We start from the raw sequence: 14,679 nt of genomic DNA, 5'->3' as shown, positions 1-14,679 counted from the left end.
TGTGCGGTACACTCAAGTAAGAAATCTTCAAAATTTTGTGGACAAGCATGGTACCTTATCTGCTAGCGAAAAGATACGAGAGTGTGAAGCGGCTGGGACGAGAATCAGCACCTCCAAATCCGAGTCTATGGTCCTCAGTCGGAAAAGCGCGATGAGGTGCTTCCCCAGGCGGAGGAGTTCAAGTATCATGGGGGGTCTTGTTCACGAGTCAGGGAAGAATGAGAAGAACGGGAGATCCACGGACTAATCCGTGCAGCGTCTGCAGTGATGTGGACTTTGTGTCGGTCCGTTGTGGTAAAGAGGGAGCTAAGTCCAAAGGCGAAGCTCTCAATCTACCAGTCGATCCACGTTCCTACCCTCACCTATAGGCGCGAGCTGTGGGTCGACCGAAAGAACAAGATCCCGGATACAAGCGGCCGAAATGAGTTTCCTCCGCAGGGTGTCCGGGCTCTTCCCTTAAGAGATAGAGTGAGAGCCTCGGTCATCAGGGAGGGGCTCAGTGTGGAGCCGCTTCTCCTCCGCATTGAGAGGAGCCAGATGAGGTGGCTGGGGCATCTGATTCGGACCCTGGTGAGGTGTTCCGGGCACGTCCCACCGGAAAGATATCCCGAGGACGACCCAGGACACGCCAGAGAGACTATGTCTCTCGACTCGCTTGGCAACACTTCAGAATAGCTGGAAGAGGTGGCTGGGGAAAGGGAAGTCTGGGTGTCCCTGCTGAAGCTACTTCCCCCGCGACCCGACCCGGAAAAGCGGTAGCTAATGATAGTTGGTTGGAACATCCCAAAATAATCAAGTGTAAAAAGCTTTATTTGAAAATATGAGCGTGTACTTGACAAAACACGACTGGTAACTCGGCGGTCTCACGACTAGACAAAAACCTGTATGAGGATAGTAAGCGTTAGCTAGTTCGACTAGAAAGCAGAAAGTTCTGCTACCCGATTGCTGTCGGCCACGTGGATCGTTTTGATTCTGTCTTGACGTATTTTTGTTTTGCATCCAGACTAAGTTGATCAAACCCAATGTGAGGTCCCAACATTTCATAGGTACTGTTGTCGTAGTAGACCTTATCTGGTAGCAAAATCTTATCGTGGCCGGTAGTACGCTTTGTGTACCGGTAATTTAACTCCTTGCTAAATTTCATAGAGATACGTGGTACCGTTGTTGTAGACCTTATCAGGCGGGCCCTGGTTCGTAAAGGACAGGTAAGTATCCTTGGCCTCGATGGTAACGTTATCGGAAAACAGGTAAGACCAAAAATGTCCGCTGTGCCGGTCGACGCCGGCGTGACAGATGACGGAGGCCAGGCGGTACGTCTGCTTGGTGTTCTCGTCGACGTCCATCTCCAGCCGCTCGGGCGAGTAGACGTGGTCGTGAGTCACGAAGCCGTCGCCCGCGATCCGGTTGACGAAGAAGGTCAGAATGTCCGGGTGGGTCCAGAACTGCTTGCGGACGGTTTTGTGGCCGCAGGCCTTGCAGCGGCCCCGGCGCCCGCCCGTGGCCCGTTTGATCAACGAGCCCAGCGTCTCGCCGTTGAACGGTTTGGGCAAGTTGACAACGTTGCCCAAGTTGGAGACGGACGAGGTGGTGACGTGACACTTCGGGCAGCGGTTGACGTCGCGCACCTTGATGCCGGTGCGGATCCCGCACTGGTCGAACCACGACAAGAGCGGCACCAGCAGGTCCACCGAGTCGTTGGTCTTGTGCAGGATGAGCGCCGGGACGCAGTCGCAGAGCTCGGCCAGCGCCACGCAGAGTTCCGCCGCCGTGAAGCACACGCCCGGGTTCTCCAGGGCGCTCAGGTAAAGGCACGCGAACGCCGGCATCTCGGAGAGTAAAGTCACAAACTGCTGGATCCGCTTGGGCAGTTTTTCCCGGACCACCTTCAGGTTCAGCGTGGCTTGCAGCGTGGAGTTCATCCAGCAGTTGTTGCAGTAGTTTGCAAAGCGGCAGATCTTCTTGAGCGGGCTCCTCTTCTGGACCGCCGCCCCCTCCTGGGGCTCGTCGTCCCACGCGTCGAGGCTTCCCGCCCGAACTGTTGGTTTTGGCAAAACGGCGGCACGTTTTAGAACAGCCGAGGGTTTAACCCCGGTGGGTGTGGTGGATGCGGCGGTGGCGGATTTGGTACCGGCGGGTGGGCAGGGTCGGCCGCCCACGACGGTCCTCAGCGTTTTCGTGGCCACGGCTCCCAGAGCAAAACCCAGAAAGAGAAACGCCATGTTGCTCGAAAAAATGACCGCGGTTACGCTGACTTGGGGGGAAAAAAAAAAAAAAAAAAAAAAAAAAAAACGGCGAGGGTCAACAGGGGGACTGATCTGGCTTTGTGACGTCACAGGACTGAGGTCATTTTTACAGTTGCCTGACATCATGGCCTCTGTTACAAAGTCGCCTCGGAAGGCCTTGTGAGCAAATTGGAGAGCTAACCCCCCCCCTTCCCCCACACCAGGGTACACCACCCACCAAATTGTCATTGCATAATTTACTTTTCACAGAATTTCATAATTACCACCATTTTCCACTTATAAGATGTTGTGCTGGTAAAAACCGCGACAGGAAACCGGGAAGTTGATAAATATTTGTTATAACATTAAAAAAAAAGACATACATACATCCATTTTCTTAGCCGCGTATCCTCAAAAGGGTCGCGGGGGGGGGGGGTTGCTGGAGCCGATCCAAGCTGTCAACGGGCAGGAGGTAGGGCAGGCCCTGAACCAATATAAAATAAAATGTTAATAACATTGTTTTGACAAAGATAAAATGCTTTTAATTTGTATTATGAACTCTGGTGTTTTTTTAAGATAACTCCACTGTACTCCAATGTAATTTCTCATTTTTATTTGCGACAATAAAATACCATAAAAATGAACCAATCAGCATGCGTCGTTGCGTCTCCTTTAAGAGGACGAGCTTAGGGGAAAAGGGGCGGGGCTATTTATCCGCTGGAGGAAGGAGAGGGAACCTTCTTTTTTTATTTATTAAATCGTCTTGAAAAAATGTTTTCCCATCTACCGGCATAATCCATTTTGCTAACCGCGGGGATTTTTTCCTCCCCCTCTTTTTTTTTTTTTTTTTTTGTGCGTGACCCGGACGTGCGGGAGTGACGTCACAACGTCTCGGGCTCAAGGTTATTTTGTTGCAGCGTGGATAAGATGCGGCACCGCTCGGTAGTCGTGCGCCGCCCCCGCCGCGGCGTCGAGACTGCGTCCGGAAAGAGGACGTGGTCGTCGGATTGAGAGGAAGGAGAGAGAGGCGGGGAGAGGGGCTCCGGGTTCGGAGGAGGACTCTGCGGTTCTCCGCCACCATGGCCAGAGCTCTGCGGAGGCTCATTCATCTGGTTCTGTTCTGCCCTCTGTCCAAAGGCCTGCAGGTACACTTGACCGTAGACGTGGACTTGCGTTGTGAAAGATCCAATCAATCAATCAATCAATCAATCAATGCATCAATGCATCAGAATCAGGACACCACGTCTGATCCATTTTTTTTTTTTTTTTGCAGTCGTCAACATGTCATTTCAATGTTTATATGATCATTCAAAAAATAATTCTGAATACAAAAGATATATTTGTAATGCATACTATAAAATATGTAGTGAATTGAGAAATGCAAACAAAACAAATTTAAAATAAAAACCGTTTTAATATATATATGTGTGTATTTTAAATATATGACATTTTGTGTTCAGAATATTCCACGTTGTTCATCAACTATATTCAATACACAATTATATTAATCTTTAATATTAACAATATAAAATGACATGATTTGCAAATGTGTTGTACTCATTTAGAATATTTAAATGCATACATGCTCAATGTGACAAATTGGATTTAAGTATTTTATATATTTTTTGGGGATTAGAATTTTGTCATTTTGGATTGAAACACTACAGTAAAATAGTAAAAATATGAAAAATTACAACGATCAAATCCATGCAAATAGTGTGTATTTTCTCCAGGTACTCTGGCTTCCTTATTGTGAGAGTTTATCTGTACATCCTGTGATTGAGCGGCGACCAATCCGGGGTGTAGCCCGCTTCTCGCCCAAAGTCACCAAGTGACATTGGCAGGATGGATGACAGTGAAATACATATTGTACATTTTCACTCTGAATGCATATGTTGAAGAGTCGCCTGCCGTCTGTCAAGGTGAAGTACCTCCTCCTGGCGTGGTTGGGCGTCCTGGTGGCCAGTTGGGTGCTCTACATGCAGTACGCTTCCTACTCGGAGCTGTGCCGCGGACACGTTTGTCAGGCCATCATCGTGAGTCCACAAAACCATACGCTTTGAATGCTAGCATGGAGCCACCTAGCATTCTTTGTGACGTCACTAACACTGACAAGAACCACCTAGCGTTAGCGTTAAAAAAAAGCTCCGACCATGAAAACGGCTTCTTGACGTAAAGGTAGGGTAGCGCAAAATGGCTCTTGAGGCTCCCCCAAAGGAGCTTCACCCCACGTAGACCGCGCAGGAAGCTGATGTCGGTAATGCTAACAATGTAGCCACCGAGAACTGCCACCTGAGGATAAGGTGGCAAAACCAGGAAATCTTCCAAAGACCCTTTCAGTTGTGTTTAAAAATAGGCACTAACCCCACACCCAACAGAAACTTGAAACGTCCCGTCCGGTTCCCGTGGCTGACTTCCTGTTTCCTGCCTCAGTGCGACCACTACAAGAGAGGCGTCATCTCTGGGTCGTCCTGCAAGGCTTTGTGTGAGGAGAAAACGCTGACGCTGCGCCACTGCATGTCCGCCTCCTCGCGACATCAGGTCAGTTCTCCCACCGGCAGGTAGAGAGAGTACTTGCACTCTGTACTCAGGTGTCAAGTACAGATCCTGGATCAGGAAAACCAAATACTCAAGTACAGTCACCTGGGAAAAGTCATTTGGACTTTGTTACCTCCTGTCGTGGCCCTGCAGGTGTACGCCGGCCACTGGAAGGAGAGGCCGGTGGTGATCAAGTGCGACATCGAGGATGCGGCCAAGGCCGACGGTGATCTGGATTTGGCGAACCGGCGGAAGAGGAGCCTGTTCGACAAGCCCACGCGCGGAACCTCCGTGGACGAGTTCAAGGAGATGTTGCACCACTTCATTAAGGTGAATATTAGAATCTGTTCAGGTTCTGATGATACCTCCTGAGGCAGGAAAACAGCTGGGTGGGCTTTTTACACCGTTCCGGGTCGCAGTTGTTTCAGTTTTCGTGACGTATCACAGCCGTAACAGGCGGGGGAAGGTGCAGACTTCGGCGCCACCCCTAAACCCAATCTTAAATTTAAACTCACTTTAAAACCAATCCCAAATTCTTAACCTTAGAACTGTAAGACCTAACCTTAACCCTATCCCGATGGGCTCCGCCCCCTCACCCCCCTTCCGCAGGCTAACTTTGGGGAGCAGCCGTCCTTGAAGGTACTGGTGGACAGAATCATTTCGATGGCGGACGTCAACCAAGACGGCAAGCTGTCCCTAGCAGAGGCCAAGTCCATCTGGGCCCTCTTGCAAGTCAACGAGTTCCTCCTGATGGTGGCGCTGCAGGAAAAGGAGCACACGCCGAAGATACTGGGCTTCTGCGGGGATCTGTACGTGACGGAGCCGCTAGGCCACACCTCGCTCTACAGGCTGGAGGTGCCGCTCTACCTGCAGTCTCTCGTGCCCGAGGCCCTGGTGTCCGGGTTGAACCACTGGCTGGCCCCGGCCTGGCCCCGCCGAGCTCGCATCACCATCGGCCTGCTGGAGTTTGTGGAGGAGGTCTTCCACGGGCCCTACGGCAGTTTCCTGATATGCGACGCCAGCCCGCGCCACGTGGGCTACAATTCCAAGTATGACTGCAAGATGGCCGACCTGCGCGCCGTGGCCTCGGAGGAGGCCGTGCGGGCGTACCTGAAGGGGCGACGCTGCGAGACCAACGTCGACTGCACGTACGGCCGCGACTGCACGGGCACCTGCGACCGCCTGGCCAAGCGTTGCAACGCCGACGTGGTGCAGCCCAACCTGGCCAAGGTGTGCGCCCTGCTCCAGGACTTCCTTCTCTTCGGGGCGCCGCCCGAGCTCCGCGGCGACCTGGAGCGCCAGCTGCGCACCTGCGTTACCCTCAGCGGGCTGGCCAGCCAGATGGAGGTGCACCACTCCCTGGTCCTCAACAACCTCAAGACATTGTTGTGGAAGAAGATCTCCAACACGCAGTACTCTTGAAGGACTCGGGGAACTCGAGACCGCCTCATTTACTCAAGGTTTGCGCTTGTAAAACAAAAAAAAAAAGGGCCAGCGGATCTAAGCGGGGACACCTAAGGTTGCGTTCTCCGAATGGTGTCAGTGATACGAGAGGCTTGCGTTTTTGAAAAGCCAGAAGCAAAAAAATCAAGACTTTGACTTGACTTTTGAGCTTCTGAATGTCACCATGGCTATTTTTCTCTTCTCCCTTCATTGAGTCAATATGGTGGCTGTTCTGGCTGAGTTTTTTCAGATGTGCCGTCCCAGGTTTTGAGAGCCGTGTTACACAGGATGACCACATAAATGCAGCACACTCTTATGAGTTAAATCAAACAACATGGCTTCCCCAAATTTCTTAGTCTTAAGCGATTTCTGTAACACGTCTTATCCACTTACACTTCCAATTCCAGCTCCATTTTGCGCGCCCAAATTTCTCATGGTGAAAACCATCAGCGCTACCTAGCAGATCGCGCGCAATTTGCCCAAAAACTGCAACCGGTGTGACCGAGCATTTTAGCGTCCGCTGTTTGGGGACCTTAGTACGTCAGGCCCTTAAGACTCGAGAACACTGGTGTTAAGATATGTGTTGTCCAGTGAGTATAATGACTGAAAAGAACTGTAAATATTCGAAAATGCTCAACAGGAAAGTGCTGTAAAATGGGATGGAAAAATGGAAATCGCTCACCGTCCCACTTCCAGTTTTGCACAGGTGAACCTCGAAAACAGTGTTTGTGCCAACGCACATTTTATTAAAAAAATAATAAAATAAAATAAAAATAAAGATGATCTCAATATACTGTGAAATCTGGGTCTGCTTACTTGAATAGCTTCGGGTTTATTGATTGCCAGCATGTGGGTACACGGGTTAATTGTACTTGCTGCCATCTAGTGGAAATGCATTGAATTGTTCTGTCGTTATACGTTGCTGGCAAAGATAGCTGATCAAATGTAGTAAAAAAAATGTATGACGTAAAATGGAGAAAAAAGGGCATCGCACCTGAAAATAGAAAATACACCAAATTTGGGTAAATAAGCCTCAATTTTTATTTTATTTTACAGTGGTTATTTTTATTTGCACTTGATTTACAATGAAAAATGTGAATAAAATATTTCCTAAAATAGGGGTATCCAGCCCTCCTGTTTCTGTACCGCTTATCCTCACTCGGGTCATGGGGCATGCTGTAGCCAATCACAGGGTCCGTTCAAATGAGCGTTTGCAGACATTCACACCTACGGGGAATTTAGAGTACCGTAATTCCCGGCCTACAGAGCGCACCCAGTACATGTGTAAAGGAAATACCATTTGGTACATACATCCGCCGCAGCTGTGTAACAGCCGCAAGTGCCCACATTCAAACCCAAATTGAAACACGAGATATTTACAAAGAAAAATGGTACACAGAAAGTTTAACGCTAATGCTAGCGCCGCGCTAACAGGACCGGTTTAAAAAAAAAAAAAAAAAAATACATACCGGTAAAAATCACTGAGACACGGCAGTAAGCTAGCACTCCGCTAACAGGGTCGGACCGGTAAAAGTCACTTCCTCGACACATATATTCATCCGATCCCACTCTTATCTTTTCTGCTCGAGTTCCCCCATTGAGGCTGTTAGAAAAAATGCACAAATTAGCCACAATCACCGCATAAACCGCAGGGTTGAAAGCGTGCGGTATTCAATTAACCTAGCATGGATGTTTTTGGGACGTGGGAGTAACTCAGCGTACCGGGGTGGGGGGAACCACGCAAGTACACAGGGGGAACATGTAAAGTCCACACAGGCAAGGCCGGATTTGAACCCGAGGCCTCATAACTGTGTGGGCAGATGTGCGCCGAAATATTTTACATTTTATTAATTGTGATACCAACACGGATTCCCTTTGGTTACACTTGATTGCGTATCAATGGAACGTCTTTGTGCTGGTATCAATTTCATAAATCATCTATTCTGATGTACGTAACGCAACTGTGTCCAACGAGATCAAAAATGACAAAATATTTTTATTTTTTGTTTTTATTATGCAATTGTTGAAGCGAAATGAAGTTGATGTCGTAGCATCTGTGAGGACATATCACAATTTTTTTTATTTCAGCAGAGAAATAAACAAACAAAAAAAAAATAATCAGACAAAATAGTGACAAAAGCCTTTGAATGTGCGGCTCGGTTCCAAACCCAAAGTCCACCGATGGACGACGTCGAGCTATCGTAAGCCGCTTTTGTTTCGCTTTCTGCCCCGTTAAATGCTCAAACAAAGGCACTGGAGCCCAGGTTGTGTCTCGAGGGGCAAAAAAAAACCCCACTTAAAATTTCTAAATATTTACCCAATGAAAAAAAAAATGAAAATCCACTTACTGGTTCTGGTCCACTCCGCTTGCTCCAAATCACTGAAAACACAAATAAAAAAAATTTATTGCGTGGTATTCCTACTGAGAGTTGTTTCTATCTCTCCTGTGGTTCAATGCAGTCAACAAAATATGAGAAACAAAATGTTTATGGTGCAAAAATATTCACATTAATGAACTAAAACTGAGCGTTATTGTTTAAAACATCTTATACACTAGTGTGTCAAATAATATTCTATAATAAATTAGTGTTAATATTATAGATGATAACATTAAGTCTCTCAAAATAAAAATACCATAAAAATATTTTCATTTAAATTATTTTTGAAATGTACTTTTTTTTTACATAAATAAAGGCCAATTAATTTTTTTGAACCTTTTATTGTAGTTTTAGTTGTAAATTCGTCATCAAGTTTTAAAAACATCAGTTAATAAACTTTAAAAGTATGAAATTACAAAAGTTCACCTCTTCAATTGTATGTTAAATAATGTAAAAATTTTATTATATTACCTTTCCAATAGTAATTAAAATTGAGAAAGAATGAGAAATATTATTTGTAATTTTCTTAAATTTAAGCACATGTAAAATTCTATGTATAAATTCATTTATTAAAATTCTGTTTAAATCCATATTTAGTTTGCAAATTAATTCGAAATTCAAAGCCAATTAAACCTGCATTGTTACTAGATTATTTTTGTTGTGAATTAGTACTCAACTTTCAAAGGATGTTTTTACACGTAATTATTTTGTCCTTAAAATGGGAGGATAATTGGGATAAACAATGAATGGATACATTTAAAAAACGTTCAATTACATTTTAATCTTTCCCTTTATTGTATTAGTTACTTGTATTTTCTAAAATGTTATGAAATATGAAGGTTAAAATTGACCACTTTACGGACCTGAATGGCCGCCAAACTCGTCAAACTGGACTTTATGTAGTTTTTTTTTTTTTGAGAAACACAAGTCGCCAAAAGTAAGAAAAAAAAAACACATTTGCACACCGACGAAATAATTACAAAAGATATTTTAACATTAAAATATTGCAATTTGGGGGGGGGGGTTGAGCCTGGCTAGCTAGCGAGATGAAAGAAATTCAACATTTTCATCAATTTTTTTGTTAATACAAACACCTATGTTTACTCTTAACGCCTAATGGTAACTTTTAAAAACTTTTAAGTGCATTTTTTAAAAGTTGTTTTGAGACATTTTAAGCATTTTAAGGACTACATTTGGACGTCAACTTACCTTCTCGTCTGCTTTCTTCGTCAGTTGAAAAGTTGTGATTGACAGACGCAACCTGTCAAAACTGGTTGCAACGACGGCACGTCACATAGACCAAACTAGTCCGTAGTTCGCTTTCCGAAAATTTGGTGCTCATTCGCCATGACAAAAGTAATAATGCGTGATGTGTTACTTCAGTAGCTATTATAAAAGTTTTATGTTATATTATATTTGCTATTCACTTTTATTGCCGTCCTTGAAGGTACTGGTCAAAACTGCTAATAACGGATTGACCTCTAGCTCCCTCTACCGGATGTGAGTCGCTAATTTCCTGTACGGAGTGCCGTTTGTGACAAAAACTACGCACATAAAGGCAAATTTAAAAAAGGGAAAATACATCGGTCAATTGATTCGAATACCACAAAATATTGAACACAAACGCAGCACACATATCATTCAAATTAAACGGAACTAAATTCTAGTATTTAGATAAAAAAAGAGAAATTCAGTTTGACTTGAACGCTATTAAAATAAAATCTTTTCCATTTTTGAATTATTCAAGTCACTTCAATCCACAAATTATAACGGAGGAAACGATCATTAAATTGAATAATAATAATAATAACAAATTGAATCAGCAAAAATCGAAAATTAGTCATTAAATACGAGTTTTCACCAATAAAAAAATATGAATAAAAAAAAATTAAATGCCTGAAAATGTCTATAACATGTAAAATATATATTAAATGTTCCTTTAAAATGCAATGATGTTAATAAGCCCCACCACCCTGCCTTAAAAAAAAAAAAAAAAAATCAAGAAATTTTCAAGAAATACATCTTTCTAAAATGAAATCACTGCATTTACTTTTAAGTAAATTGGTCTAAGTTGAAAATATATTTATCACTTAACAATCGTACATGAATAATGCAAAACACAGCTCTGAACAAAAGTATTTAATGACGAGTATTAAACATAGAATGAACATAAAACACGAATGATGGGTGGGCGGGTGTCTTTTTTCGGGTCACGGGTGAGGCGAGGCGGGCGCCGTCAGGCCGTAGAGGAGCTCCACCTGCTTCCTTTTGTCCTTCCCGCGCCGGACGGCCATTTTGAAGAGGCGGCAGTAGAGCTCCACGGCGACGGGCGTGTCGTCGTTGCCGGGCACCGGGTACGTGACCAGGCAGGGGTTGCAGTTGGAGTCCACCACGCCCACCGTGGGGATGTTCATCTTGGCGGCGTCGCGCAGGCCCACGTGCGAGCGGAACACGTTGTTGAGCGTGCTCAGGAAGATCAGCAGGTCGGGCAGCCGCACGCCGGCGCCGTACTGCACGTGGGCGTTGGTGAGCAGGCCGCCCTGCCAGTAGCGCGTGTGGGCGTACTCGCCGCAGTCGCGCGCCGTGTTCTCCACCAAGTGGCCGAACTGCCGGCGCCGACTCACGAAGAGGATCACGCCGCCGCGGTACGCCACGTGCGCTGTGAAGTTGAGGGCGAGGCGCAGGTGCTCCGCCGTCTGGTCCAGGTCCAGGATGTCCTGGTCCAAGCGGCACCCGTACAGGTAGGGAATCATCAGCCTGGAAAGCAACAAGTTCTGAGCTCCGGTTGCAACTTTGATGGGGTTCTCCCCCCCCCATTGAGTTTCACAGATTACACGTGACCATGGTGGGGACTTCTTCTTCTTCTTTTCCTTTCGGCTTGTCCCGTTAGGGGTCGCCACAGCGTGTCATCTTTTGCCATCTTAGCCTATCTCCTGCATCTTCCTCTCTAACCCCAACTGCCCTCATGTCTTCCCTCACCACCTCCATAAACCTTCTCTTTGGTCTTCCTCTCGCTCTTTTTTTCCTTGACAGCTCCATCCTCAGCATCCTTCTACCAATATACTCACTCTCTCGCCTCTGAACATGTCCAAACCATCGAAGTCTGCTCTCTCGAATCTTGTCTCCAAAACATCCAGCTTTGGCTGTCCCTCGAATGAGCTCATTTCTAATCCTATCCAGCCTGCTCACTCCGAGCGAGAACCTCAACATCTTCATTTCTGCCACCTCCAGTTCGGCTTCCTGTCGTTTCTTCAGTGCCACCGTCTCTAATCCGTACATCATGGCCGGCCTCACCACTGTTTTGTAAACTTTGCCCTTCATCCTAGCAGACACTCTTCTGTCACATAACACACCAGACACCTTTCGCCAGCTGTTCCAACCTGCTTGGACCCGTTTCTTCACTTCCTGACCACACTCTCCATTGCTCTGTATTGTTGACCCCAAGTATTTGAAGTCGTCCACCCTCGCTATCTCTTCTCCCTGTAGCCTCACTCTTCCCCCTCCACTTTTCTCATTCACGCACATATATTCTGTTTTACTTCGGCTAATCTTCATTCCTCTCCTTTCCAGTGCATGTCTCCATCTTTCCAATTGTTCCTCTGCATGCTCCCTGCTTTCACTGCATATGACAATATCATCTGCGAACATCATGGTCCAAGGGGATTCCAGTCTAACCTCATCTGTCAGCCTATCCATTATCACTGCAAACCGGAAGGGGCTCAGATCTGATCCCTGATGCAGTCCCACCTCCACCTTAAATTCCTCTGTCACACCTAAGGCACACCTCACCATTGTTCTGCTACCATCATACACGTGACAATGGTGGGGACAAATTTGGAAATATCGGTTTTTTTAATGCCCCCCAAAAAAAATGACATTTGAAAGTGGGTTTGTAAGACTTTATATCCACTGTCAAAATTAAACCGAAGCTTTTGTTTGGCCCAACGTGAAGGGAGAAGTTTGTTGGACGGACATCCTCATGCCCATATGCAGGTATGGACATTTTTATTTAATGATAAACTGTAATTTATTGCAATATTTATGTGGCGGACTCTGGACTGAACGCTCACCTGTGCCTGCATCCTTTCTTGTGGCCCAGGTGCACTCTGGCATCAAACAAGTCTTTGACCGTGAAAAGCTCCGAGACGCGGAAGAAGTCCGGCTTCTCCAGAGGACGCTTCATGATCTCCTCTGTAATCAGAGTTCGGAAAAAAAAAAAATCACCTCAACATTATTTCTATAGCAGTTCCGCAATTAAAACCATCATAACAAAGGGGTGGCGGCACGGTGGATCAGCTGGTAAAGGTCCCAGGTTCAACCCCGGACCCGCCTGTGTGGAGTTTGCATGTTCTCCCCCGTCCGTGCCTGCGTGGGTTTCCTCCCGCATCCCGAAAACATGCGACATTATTTGGACGCTCTAAATTGCCCCAAGGTGTGATTGTGAGTACGGCTGTTTGTCTCGATGTGCTCTGCGATTGGCTGGCGACCGGTTCAGGGTGTACCCCTCCTCCTGCCCGTTGACGGCCGCGATTGCTCCAGGACTCCCCATGACACTCATGAGGATAAGCAGTGAAGAAAATGGATGGATGAATAATAAAGGGTTGAACAATTGAGAACTTCTTCTTTTGGCTTGTCCCGTTAGGGGACTATTGATGATTTTTTTTTTTTGAGCCACTGATTCACTTCAAATTGCCCAAATCCTCTCAACAGTAAATCTAAGAATTTTGTAGTCCTCTATGAAAGGAGACTGGTTATGACTTATGACTGATTAGTAGCTTGAGAAATGTGACTCCGCTCCCTGACGTTGGAATCCACCCAACCGGTCCCCCGTCCACCAATCCAGAGGTACTGTCCCGGTGAGGTTGCGGAGGCGTGTCAACCAGGACAGCAACACAACACGCAAAGTCTTCAGGAACTCACGTCGGTGGATTCAAGAAGTTTTTCGAAATAGTTGGCCAACCGACTCACACCATCCCGGGTTGAATGCAGCAGTTTCCCCCTGCGGAGACCCTGGACGGTGGACCACAATTTCCTTAAAGCGTTTCGCCTCCTTGAGTTTCTGCCTCAGCGACCGCCAAAGCCGCGTTCCGCTCGGACAGCCGCTACCCACCAGCTGCCTCCGGAGTCCCACAGGGCAAAGAGGTCCGGTAGGACTCCTTCAGTTTGTCGGCATCCCTCACCGCTGGTTTCCACAAACAGGTTTGGGGGATATCAATCTTGACATAAGTTGACAATTTTACTTGCATTGCTCCGGTCGGCCGCCTCAACAATGGAGGCGGGTTTTATACTTATTAAAAATCATAACACAGAAAAACAATTGATTTGCTCATCATTAGCTTACCCAAAACTTGGTCGCTTTGCTTTGGTGGCGATTTGATGGATGCTGCAGTGGAATAATTCAAACTGTGACGACATAGAAGCCCCCATACACCTGAAATAAAACATTTGCGCAACAAAATTACATGACGTCACGACAAGGAGGATACCGGCCCAAAAATAAGTCATGATTGTGACCAGCTACCGAGGGAGTAACATGCAGATTTAGTATTGCCTCATGTTGTGGCATTCATGCACGTAATATAAGTGCTTATTTTTTTTTTTAAAAAAAAAAAAAAGTGTTTAAAAATATTGGAATATAAAAGAAACAACTGTACCTGTTTTTAATTTACGTGCCGCCATGCTTGGTTACAGCACGGAAGGTCAGCGGAGTGCGCATGCGTCCTTTCGCAGCTTCTTCTCGAAGGGCAAACTTGCCATCGTTGGCTCACTGCTGCCACCAACAGGTTTTAAACCGACACGTCAACCTTTTCCTTTCGAAAAGGTTCGCTTCACTAATAGTTTGGAATAATTAATGAAGTATTTTGTAGTTACTTCAATTAGTAATAAGTTCATTAATATAAAATGTTAATTATATTTTCATAGTGCCAATTTGGAGGCATCCACAAACCTGTTTACAATTAAAAGCAAATGCTACTCTTTATGTATTCATTTGCTTTTGAAATACGTTATACACACATAACCCCCAAAACACAAATTAATACTTAAAATTACAAAGCAATTATATGTACTATCCACTGTTTAAAAAAAGAAAAGACGCA

The 14,679-nt window shown here is 45.8% G+C and overlaps 3 protein-coding genes across 14 annotated transcripts in view; 1 reads left to right on the top strand and 2 right to left on the bottom strand.

Moving 5' to 3' along the window:
• LOC133490999 (uncharacterized) overlaps positions 1-10,055 on the bottom strand; it is a 102,184-nt gene extending 92,129 nt beyond the window's left edge. For 8 of the 10 annotated variants that reach the window (XR_009792329.1, XR_009792331.1, XR_009792323.1 and 5 more), the window contains exons 1-3: positions 9,791-10,055; positions 8,552-8,583; positions 2,610-2,706 (exon numbers count right to left, since the gene is read on the bottom strand). Coding sequence is in view for 2 of the 10 variants with exons in the window: in XM_061801806.1 (XP_061657790.1) it covers positions 1,134-2,035; positions 2,129-2,219 (993 nt within the window). In the remaining 8 variants the exon portion in view is untranslated. Of the gene's footprint in view, positions 1-665; positions 2,036-2,128; positions 2,252-2,609; positions 2,707-7,672; positions 7,807-8,551; positions 8,584-9,790 lie in introns of those variants that run through there. The other 2 variants (XM_061801806.1, XM_061801805.1) reach the window with 2 other exon arrangements.
• dipk1b (divergent protein kinase domain 1B) lies at positions 2,625-6,330 on the top strand. Of its 3 annotated transcripts, XM_061801803.1 has the most exons (6): positions 2,625-2,694; positions 3,140-3,367; positions 4,124-4,258; positions 4,656-4,763; positions 4,914-5,090; positions 5,370-6,330. In XM_061801803.1, the coding sequence occupies exons 2-6, from the start codon at positions 3,302-3,304 to the stop codon at positions 6,180-6,182; spliced, it is 1,299 nt and encodes a 432-aa protein (XP_061657787.1). In that variant the 5' UTR covers positions 2,625-2,694; positions 3,140-3,301; the 3' UTR covers positions 6,183-6,330. The 3 variants fall into 3 exon arrangements, with proteins under 3 accessions (XP_061657787.1, XP_061657786.1, XP_061657788.1); XM_061801802.1 differs by lacking the exon at positions 2,625-2,694 and having other exon boundaries at positions 2,842-3,367; XM_061801804.1 differs by lacking the exon at positions 2,625-2,694 and having other exon boundaries at positions 2,910-3,367; positions 4,145-4,258.
• Positions 10,056-10,705: 650 nt separating the features above from the next.
• Positions 10,706-14,372, bottom strand: mrps2 (mitochondrial ribosomal protein S2). Its single transcript, XM_061802236.1, has 4 exons — positions 14,236-14,372; positions 13,923-14,012; positions 12,652-12,772; positions 10,706-11,338 (listed from the first exon to the last, which is right to left on the bottom strand). The coding sequence occupies exons 1-4, from the start codon at positions 14,258-14,260 to the stop codon at positions 10,792-10,794; spliced, it is 783 nt and encodes a 260-aa protein (XP_061658220.1). The 5' UTR covers positions 14,261-14,372; the 3' UTR covers positions 10,706-10,791.
• Between the last annotated feature and the right edge of the window lie 307 nt (positions 14,373-14,679).

Source organism: Syngnathoides biaculeatus, chromosome 17, assembly GCF_019802595.1.
Source record: "Syngnathoides biaculeatus isolate LvHL_M chromosome 17, ASM1980259v1, whole genome shotgun sequence".
NCBI classification, from domain to species: Eukaryota; Metazoa; Chordata; class Actinopteri; order Syngnathiformes; family Syngnathidae; genus Syngnathoides; species Syngnathoides biaculeatus.
The sequence above is the reverse complement of the archived record's forward strand: the minus strand, read 5'-3'. Positions and strand labels throughout refer to the sequence as shown.